Source organism: Numenius arquata, chromosome 28, assembly GCF_964106895.1.
Source record: "Numenius arquata chromosome 28, bNumArq3.hap1.1, whole genome shotgun sequence".
Taxonomy (NCBI): domain Eukaryota; kingdom Metazoa; phylum Chordata; class Aves; order Charadriiformes; family Scolopacidae; genus Numenius; species Numenius arquata.
The window spans coordinates 2,101,010-2,110,618 of NC_133603.1; the positions used below are offsets into that span (position 1 = coordinate 2,101,010).

Consider the following 9,609-nt stretch of genomic DNA (forward strand, 5'->3'; position numbering starts at 1 on the left):
ACTGGGAACACCGGGGGGTTACTGGGAGCACTGGAGGGGGAAACTGGGGCATCACAGGGAGCACTGGGAGTTACTGGGATGGCTACTGGCAGCACTGAGGGGCACTGGGAGGTTAATGGGAACATCGGAAGGTTACTGGGAGCACTGGGGGGGGTTACTGGGATGGCTACTGGCAGCACTGAGGGGCACTGGGAGGTTAGTGGGAACATCGGAAGGTTACTGGGAGCACTGGGGGGGGTTACTGGGGTGGCTACTGGCAGCACTGAGGGGCACTGGGAGGTTAGTGGGAACATCGGAAGGTTACTGGGAACACGGGGGGGGTTACTGGGATGGCTACTGGCAGCACTGAGGGGCACTGGGAGGTTAGTGGGAACATTGGAAGGTTACTGGGAACACTGGGGGGCTTACTGGGATGGCTACTGGCAGCACTGAGGGGCACTGGGAGGTTAGTGGGAACACTGGAAGATTACTGGGAGCACTGGAGGGGGAAACTAGGGCATCACAGGGAGCACTGGGGGTTACTGGGATGGCTACTGGCAGCACTGAGGGGCACTGGGAGGTTAGTGGGAACACTGAAAGGTTACCGGGAGCACTGGGGGGGGGTTACTGGGCAGCTACTGGGAATATGAAAGCACAGTAAGAAGAATTAGGGAGTACGTGGGGGGGGTAACTGGGTGCACTGAGGTTTTACTGGGATAACTGGGGGGATTACAAGGAGCACTGGAGGGGGGGGGGGGGGTAACTGGGAGGTTACTGGGAGTCCTTACCTGGCACTGGGGCCGGGGGACAGGAAGTGTGACGGGGGGACGAGGCCCCGCAGAGCTGGGGGGGCAGGAGGGACCCGGGTGCCCGGTGGCTGCAGGTGACTCTCAGCCATCTTGGGGGGGGACGGACACGATGCCCAGTAAGTCCCAGTAACACCCCCCCCAGCCCCAGTAACTCACAGTACTCCCAGTCCCAGCACCTCCCAGTAACCCCCAGTGAGGGCCTGCTCATCCCTACTCACAGTCCCAGTACCTCCCCCCAGACCCAATGACTCCCGGTAACAACCACTGACTCCCAGTTCCTGCCTGCTCCCAGTAACCCCCCCAGTAAGTCCCAGTTTCCACTGCCAGAGCCCCAGTGACTCCCAGTCCCACACTCCCAGTAACCCCAGTGGCTCCCAATTTACTGCAACCCCCTAGTCCCAGTGACTCCCAGTCCCGCACCCCACAGCCCCTGGAGTCCCAGTTCCCCTCTTCATGCTCCCAGTAGCCCCCAGTAACTCCCAGTTCACCCCTCAAGGTCCCAGTTCCCCCAGTGACTCCCAGTAACTCCCTTCCTCATATTACCAGTACACTCCAAAATGATCCCAGTAAATCCCAGTAGCCCCCATTCCCCTCCACGATCCCATTATCCCCAGTACTCCCAGTAACCAGCCCCTCATATCCCCAGTAACTCCCAGTTCTGCCCCCCCCCCCCCCCAGTGGCTCCCAGTATCTCCAGTGGCTCCCCATTCGCCCCCCTCAAGGCCCCAGTGGCTCCCAGTATCCCTAGCGGCTCCCACTAACCAGCCCCTCATATTCCCAGTAACTCCCAGTTCCCCACACACACCACCAGTGCCTCCCAGTATCTCCCCGTTCCCCCCCTCAAGCTCCCAGTGGCTCCCAATAACCAGCCTCTCATACTCCCAGTGGCTCCCAGCTTCTCCCAGTGACTCCCCCTCTCCACCATTCCATGAGGTCCTTCCCCCGTGGCTCCCAGTACCTCCCAGTACACCCAGTTCCGCCCCTTCCCCCTCACAACCGCGCGGGGGACGCCGGGAACGCGCCCCCTGCCGCCGCTCTTCCCGCTCCGCGCGGCGCAGCCAATCAGCGCGCGGGGCCGAGCGAAGAGCCCACCCCCCCCTCACCCTGACGGCGGGAAAGCGACATCCAATGAGAGGCGGCGGCGCAGAGGTCCCGCCTCCCCGCTGGCCAATGCAAGGCTGTGCCTGGGCGTGGGGGGCGGGGCGGAGAGCGCGGCGCTTCGTCCCGCCCCCCCGCGGAGGCTCCGCCAATCAGAGCTCGAGGGGCGGGGCCTGGGGCCAAGCTGGGGCCTGGAGGGGGGCTCAATTTGAGCCCTTAGGAGTAAATCTGGGGCCTGAGGGGGTAAATCGGGGCCCTGGAGCTGTAAACCAGGGCCCTGGAGGTGTAAATCAGGCCTTGAAGGGGTACATGAGGGTCTGGGAGGTGTAAATAGGGGCCCTGGAGGGGTTAATCAGGGCCCTGGAGGGGTAAATGAGGCCCTGGGGGGGTAAATCAGGGTCCCAGGGGGGTAAATCGGGGCCCTAGGGGTGTAAATGAGGCTCCTGGAGGTGTAAATCAGGGCCTGAGGGGGTAAATCAGGGCCCTGGAGGGGTACATGAGGCCCTGAGGGGGTAAATGAGGCCCTGGGGGGGGGTAAATTGGGGCCCTAGGGGTGTAAATGAGGCTCCTGGAGGTGTAAATCAGGGCCTGAGGGGGTAAATCAGGGCCCTGGAGGGGTACATGAGGCCCTGAGGGGGTAAATGAGGCCCTGGGGGGGTAAATCAGGGCCCTGGGGGGATAAATTGGGCCTTCAGGGGGTGCCTGAGGGTCCTGGAGGTGTGAATCGGGGTCCTGAGGCAGTCGGTGGGGTCCCCAGGGGGTAAATGGGAGCTCTGAGGGAATAAATCAGAGCCCTGGGGGGTAAATGGGGGTCCAAGGGGTGGCAGCACCCGACCGCCTGGGTCCCTCCCGTCACCCTGGCCGCCTGGGTCCCGCATGGGAGTGTGGGAGCGGCAGTGACGTAGGTACCACCCGCTGTGGGCACCCTCCCCAAGTGGCACAGGCAGGTAGGTGCCGGAGGGGGACATACCACATACCTGGGGTGTCTGGGTCCCTTGCTGGGGGGGACGCCAGGGTTGGGAGGGGGTGCTGGGGTGGGGGGAGCCACACCCGGATGCCTGGGTCCCTCCGTGGCTACGGAAAGGGAAGTGGTAGGGTTCCAGTGCCCGGATGCCTCGGTCCCTGTGGGCGGAAATGGTGGCCACATCCAGACGCCCGGGTCCCTCCTGGGTGCCTGGGTCCCACTTCTAGGGGTGTGTGTCCTCCCCAGGACACCTGGGTCCCCAGGGAGGGTTTCCCTGCCTGGATCCCCACCCGAACACTTGGGTCCTCTGCAGGATGTCCTCTCCACCACTTCCCCCGGCGGTGGCCTCGGCCACAATGGCCTCCAGGCAGGCACTGGCAGCACTGGCAGAGTTGGCAGAGGCTCTGGGAACACCAGGGGTGGTGGCCTCGGCGCTGGCAGAGGCGAAGGCAGCACTGGGGGAGGCAGAGGCGGCACTGGCAGGGCTGGAAGCGGCGCTGGTGGCAGCGATGGCAGCAGCGGCGACAGTGACAGCGACGGTGATGCCGGGGCTCAGTGCCGAGGGCCTTTACCGGGTGCTGGAGACAGCTACCAATGCCAGCGCCGCCGAACTGGAGCGGGAGCTGAGCCGGAATCGCCGGTGCTGCTGGGGACTGTGGCTGGGCCGGACCATCGCCCTGGTGCTGTTGCTCCTCTGCGCTCCCCTGCGTGAGTACGGACCAGTATAGGCCAGAATGGACCAGTTCAGACCAGTAGGGAGCCCTACGCATCTGCTTGGACCAGTAATACCAGTAGAGAATCCTACAGACCAGTATACACCAGTAGGGAGCCCTATGGAGCAGTAGAGACTTTCCCCTGCCCAGACCAGAAGGGACCAGTTTAGACCAGTAGGGAGCCCTACAGCTCAGCTTGGACCAGTAATGCTGGTAGAGATCCCTACAGACCAGTAATACCAGCAAGGAGCCCTGCAGACCAGTATGGAGCAGTACAGACCAGTAGGGAGTCCTACAGATCCATTTATACCAGTAATAGTGGTAGTGAGTCTTACAGACCAGTACAGACCAGTAGAGAGCTCTACGGAGCAGTAGAGACTTTCCCCTGCCCAGACCAGTATGGACCAGTTTAAACCAGTATGGAGCCCTACGAATCTGGTGGATCAGTAATGCCGGCAGAGAACCCTACAGACCAGTATGGACCAGTAAGGAGCCCTACAGACCAGTAGCGACCTTCATGTGCCCTGACCAGTATCAACCAGTTTAGGCCAGGAGGGACCACTGCAGAGCAGTAGAGACCAGTACGGACCAGTAGGAATTTCTACATACCAGGAGAGGCTTTCTCTTGCCCTGACCAGTATAGGCCAGAATTGACCAGTTCAGACCAGTAGACAGCCCTGTGGATCTGTTTGGGTCAGTAATGTCAGCAGAGAACCCTACAGACCAGTAAGGACCAGTATGGACGAGTAAGGAGCTGTACAGGTAGGTAGAGACTTTCTCCTGCTCTGACCAGTAGGGACCAGTTTAGACCAGTAGGAAGCCCAGCTGACCGTCTTTGGGTCAGTAATACCGGTAGAGCACTCTACAGACCAGTAGGAACCAGTAGAAAACCCTGCAGACCAGTAGCTACTGTGCCCTGCTCTGACCAGTATAGACAAGTCTGGACCTATATGGACTGGTAAGGAGCTCTACAGACCAGTTCAGACCAGTATGTACCAGTAGGGACCAGTAGGAGCCACTGCAGACCAGTAGGGACCCGTAAACACCAGTGGGATGTCCTACAAACCAGTGTAGACCAGTACAGAGCTTCACCTGCTTCAACTGCTATGGACTGGGGGACACCTGGAGGGGATGGGGGACACTGGGATGGGACTGGGGACACTGGAAAGGGACAGGGGACACTGAGAGGGGACAAGGATCCCAGGGGACACTGGGAGGAGAGTGGGGACACCGGGATGGGGGACACCAGGAGGGGACAGGGGACATCGGGAGGGGATGGGGACACTGGGACAAGGCTGGGGACCCTGGGAGGGGACAAAGACTCTGGGTGATGTCCCCGTCCCCTCCATGTCCCCGCAGTGTCCCTGGACGTGGTGCGGGAGGCGCTGGGGGTGACCCAGGAGAGCCACCTCGTCCCCTCCCTGGCCGCCGTCGCCCTCGTCTGCCAGGTGGCCCTGTGGGGCGCGGGGACATCCAAGCGTCACTTGGCCACCGCCGCCAGCCACCAGCGTCACCAAGCCCTGCGCTACCACCGCCTGGCCCGGGACGCCGCCGCTGCCACCGCTGCCACCACTGAGGCCACCGAGGCCATCGCTGCTGCCAATGCCACCCTGGGGACGCTGGAGGAGGTGGCCGATCACCTGAGGAGCCTGGTGGATGCTGTCACCCAGGACCTGGAGATGGGCCAGGGCTTCCCTGCCAGCGCCCGGGCCCTGGGTGACGCCGTGGTGGCCTTGGCGACAGCGATGGGGGACAAGGAGGGGACGGAGAGGTTGGCCCAGGCGCTGGAGGCTCTGCTGGGGGACGAGTAGGGGATGAGGATGGGGACACCGGGAGGGTCCCGCTCATCCTGGGAACACCCTGATGTCCCTTCTCCATCCTGGGAACACCCCGATGTCCCCTGTCCCATCTGGGGACACCCACAGCACCCCCCCCCGCCTTGTTCTAGGGGCACCAGGATGTCCCCTGTCCCATCTGGGGACACCGGTAGGGTCCTCCTCATCCTGGAGACACCAGGATGTCCCTTCTCAGTCCTGGGGACACCAGGATGTCCCCTGTCCTGCCTGAGGGCGTTGACGATGATGTCCCCTTTGTGGTCCAAGGACACTAGGGAGAGGTTGGTGACACCGTCCCCCGTCCCCCCAATAAACCTCAGGGACATGCTGAGGCCCCGACCTGTCACTGGGGGTTGGGGACATGGCAGGGACGTGGGGACGCCAGGGGAAGAGGACACCCCCGCCCCATTCAGAGGACACCAGGAGGACAGATGTCCCCAAGGGTGCCCGGCTGGATGTCCCCAAGCCATGAGGGACACGGTGGTGACACGTTAGGGGATGTTGGGGACAGCACTGGGGGGAAACTGGGGACATCAGCATGGTCATGATGAGGACACGCTGAGGGCCAGCACTGGGGACAGGCCATTACCGCAATGGGGACATCACTGGGGCTGTGTTGGGGACATCTCTGAGGCCACCTTGGCCACAGCATTGGGGACGCTCCGGGGACATCGCTGGGGCCGGTGCTGGGGCTGCCATTGAGGACACATCGGGGACACTGAGGCCACCACTGGGGACACATTAGGGACATGCGGAGATGGTGCCGGGGACACGCTGGGGACATCGAGGGACACGGGGAGGACACTGAATGTTGCAGGTGGCCGTGTTGGGGCCCCACTGGGGACATTGAGGGGAGGATCTGTGGGCCTTGGGGCTGCATTGGGGACAGTGGGGGACATCAGGGGCCGGGGGGACATCGGGGGACATTGGGACATCACAGGGGGACAAGGGGGGACACTGAGGACTGGGAGTGGCCGTGCTGGGGCTCTCTTGGGGACCATCGGGGGGGACATCAGGGAGCATGGGACTGCACTGGGGACATTGGGGGACAAGAGTGGCCACCAGACCCTGTTGGGGACATTGAGAGACGCTGGAGGGGACATTGGGGGACACCAAGGGCTGTGAGTGGCCCACTGGGGACATTAGGGGAACATCGGGGGCTGTGGGGTCCCGTTGGGGACATGAGGGGACACGGAAGGGGGTGAGTGGCCACGCTGGGGCCGTGTCAGGGACATCGGGGGGTGACATCAGGGACCATAGGGCTGTGTTGGCGACATTAGGGGACACCAGTGGCCACGGGACCCTGTTGGGGACATCGAGGAGGCTGTGGGACCCTGTTGGGGACATTGGGGGACCCTGAGGAATGTGGGTGGCCGTGCTGGGGACATTGGGCGGGGGGGGACAGCGGGGTCCCGCTGCGGGACACGGGGTGGGGGGACAGGGCGGGGGGGTGGGTGGCCGCGCTGGGGTGACGGGGCGGGTGACGTCCCACTGGCGGCGTCCCCTCCTCCAGCCCCGGGGCCGCGGCCGCCCCCGCTGCCGTCACCTCCCGGCCCTGCCCGTCCCCTCTCCGCGTCCCCACCGTGGCCACCACCCATGGAGACCCCCGAGGCCACCACCGGGGCCATCGTCCCCCCCGAGGTGGGACAAATCTCGGCGCAGGGTGGCCGGGGTGGGGGAGGGGACAGGACAGAGAGACGGGGGGGGGGGGGGGGTGTGTGTACAGGGGGTGGCAGGGGGGTGACAGAGGGGGCAGGGGGTGGCAGGGGGGTGACAGAGGGGACAGGGGGTGGCAGGGGGGTGACGGGGAAGGGGGCGGGGGGGGACAGAGGGGTTGGGGGGGACACGCGGAGCTGGGGAGTGGCAGAGGGGACGGGGTGGCCGGGGGGGGTGGCGGAGGGGGTGGCAGGGGGGTGACAAGGTGGTGGGGACAGGGGGACAGGGCAGTGGCAGAGGGGACAGGGTGAGAGAGGGGAGGTGGGGACGGGGAATGGGGTGGCGGGGGGGGGACAGAGGGGGCTGGGGGGGGGGACAGAGGGACAGGGGGCGGGAGGGACAGAGGGGACGGGGGGTGACGGGGGTGGCAGAGGGGGTCAGGGTGGCAGGGGGGTGACAAGGTGGTGGGGACAGGGGGACAGGGCAGTGGCAGAGGGGACAGGGAACGGGGCGGCGGGGGGGGTGACAGGGACAGGAGGGGGGGTGACGGGGGTGGCAGAGGGGACGGGAGGGTGACAGGGGATTGGGGGTGGCAGGTGAGTGACAGGGGGACAAGGGCTTGGCAGGGGACGGGGGGTGGCGGTGACAAGGGGGACGGGGGTCACAGGGAGTTGGGGGGGACCCCAGGGGGACAGTGGGGACAATGGAGGGGACGGAAGACATCGGGGAACCCCAGGATGACACCGGGGACCCCAAAGGGGACAAGGGCCATGGGGTAGCCGATGGTGGTGGCATCAGAGGACCTTGAAGGTGACAAGGGCTTTTGGGGAACCCCGAGGAGGGGACAAGGGACATGGGGGACCCGAGGGTGGCATCAGGAGACCCTGAAGGGAACCTCAGGGGACCCCAGAGAGGACAAAGGCCTTAGAGAACTCCAGGGAGGGGACAAGGGACGTGGGGGGGACCCCATGGTGACACGGGGACAGCAGAGGGGACAGGGGACATCAGGGGACCCCAGAGGGGACGAGGGACATAGGGGACACCCAGGACAAGGGACACGGGAGACCCTGCTGTCCCCATCCCCAGGTGTCCCCAGAGCTGCTGGAGCCGCTGGTGACTGTGGTGGCCACCCTGGGCGAGCTGGGGGCCACTCCAGGGGACATCCCCCTGGCCGTGCCACCGGGCTCACTGCGGGCAGGGCTGGTGGCCCTCATTGCCAACATCAAACGGGCCATGGGCCATGGTCACGGAGAGGCCACCCGCCTCCGTCGTGCCCTGGCCACTGCCAGGGCCACCACAGGAGCCACCCCTGAGCCTGCTGCAGTCCCACCAGGGGATCCCACTGTCCCCAGGACCACCACAGGGGACCCCTGGGCCACTGTGATGACCATCACCCACGCGTGGCGGGAGGCGGTGGCCTCAGTGGAGGCCACCTGGGCCACGCTGGCGGGGGACGCCGTGCGTCTGAGGGATGCCTGCGGGACCTTGGCCACCCCAGGGGCCACCACCAGGGTCACCGCGAGCCACCTGGAAGCAGCGATGGCCCAGCAGGACAGGGCGCGCCAGAAGCTGCTGGAGGCCACCAGGGCACTGCCGGTGACCTCGGAGGTGGCTTCAGTGGCTGAGGTGCTGACAGCCCACAGGAAGCAGGTGGCGGAGGCCAGCGCGGGGCTGGAGGCGGCCACTGAGGCCATCGAGAAGACGGCGGTGGCAATGGTGGAGACGGCGGTGACCGAGGAACAGGGACGGCGGGCAACGGTGGCCCACGAGCCCCTGGGACGCTTGGTGGCCGCCTGTCACGGGGCCACCCACTTCTACTATCACCTGCGCCGCTGCCTCGAGGACATCGAGGCCACCGTGGGCGCCACGGCTGCTAGACACGGTGGCCCTGATGGGGGACAGGGTGGCCCTGAGGCTCCTGGGGTGGCCCAGGAGGGTCCTGGTGTCCCCAAGGACCTGATGGCAGCGGTGGCAGTGGCCGAGGCGCTGTGGGACGCCAGCGCCCGCCTGGCCAAGGGCCATCTCCTGGGGACACTGCGGGTGGCCCGGGAATTGCTGGCCACCCTCGGTGTCCCCAATGCCACCGTGGCCATCAGCGTGGCCCAGCGCTGTCGAGATGCCACCGCCGCCCTCCCGGGGCTGCTGCCACGGGGACTGCGGTAGGGGACGGTGGCTTCACCGGGGACCAGTGGCTTCTCTGGGGACCAGTGGCATCAACACGTCACCGTTGCAGTCCTGGTTCTGTGTCACTTTGTCCCCAACGTGTGCGTCCCATCTCCTTTGTCCCCACGCCCCTTCCCATGTCCCCATGTCACCTCCCATGTGTCCTCTCCCTGTCACCTCATGTCCCCACCTATGTGTCCCCCCCCCCCCCATGTCCCCATGGGGGTTCCTGGTGTCCCCGAAGCCACCATGGTCAAGCAAGGGGTCCCGGTGCCCCCCAGGGGAAGTCCCATGTCCCCAAGGCCACCGCAGTGGCCCAAGAGGGTCCCCAGGGCCACCAAGGCCACACAGAGGGATCTCTTCCCCCGTGTCCCCTCTGTGTCCCTGTCACC

General features: G+C 65.2%; 1 protein-coding gene across 1 annotated transcript; it reads left to right on the forward strand.

Moving 5' to 3' along the window:
* The first annotated feature begins 6,874 nt into the window (after positions 1 to 6,874).
* LOC141476195 (uncharacterized) lies at positions 6,875 to 9,292 on the forward strand. The gene is made up of 2 exons (XM_074164806.1): positions 6,875 to 7,039; positions 8,141 to 9,292. The coding sequence occupies exons 1-2, from the start codon at positions 6,995 to 6,997 to the stop codon at positions 9,215 to 9,217; spliced, it is 1,122 nt and encodes a 373-aa protein (XP_074020907.1). The 5' UTR covers positions 6,875 to 6,994; the 3' UTR covers positions 9,218 to 9,292.
* The last annotated feature ends 317 nt before the right edge of the window (positions 9,293 to 9,609 follow it).

Bases quoted from the DNA above. Each gene is read 5' to 3' on its own strand.
- LOC141476195 (XM_074164806.1), top strand. From the start codon at position 6,995: ATGGAGACCCCCGAGGCCACCACCGGGGCCATCGTCCCCCCCGAG. The intron at 7,040-8,140 runs GTGGGACAAATC...CCCCATCCCCAG, and splicing joins GGGCCATCGTCCCCCCCGAG to GTGTCCCCAGAGCTGCTGGA.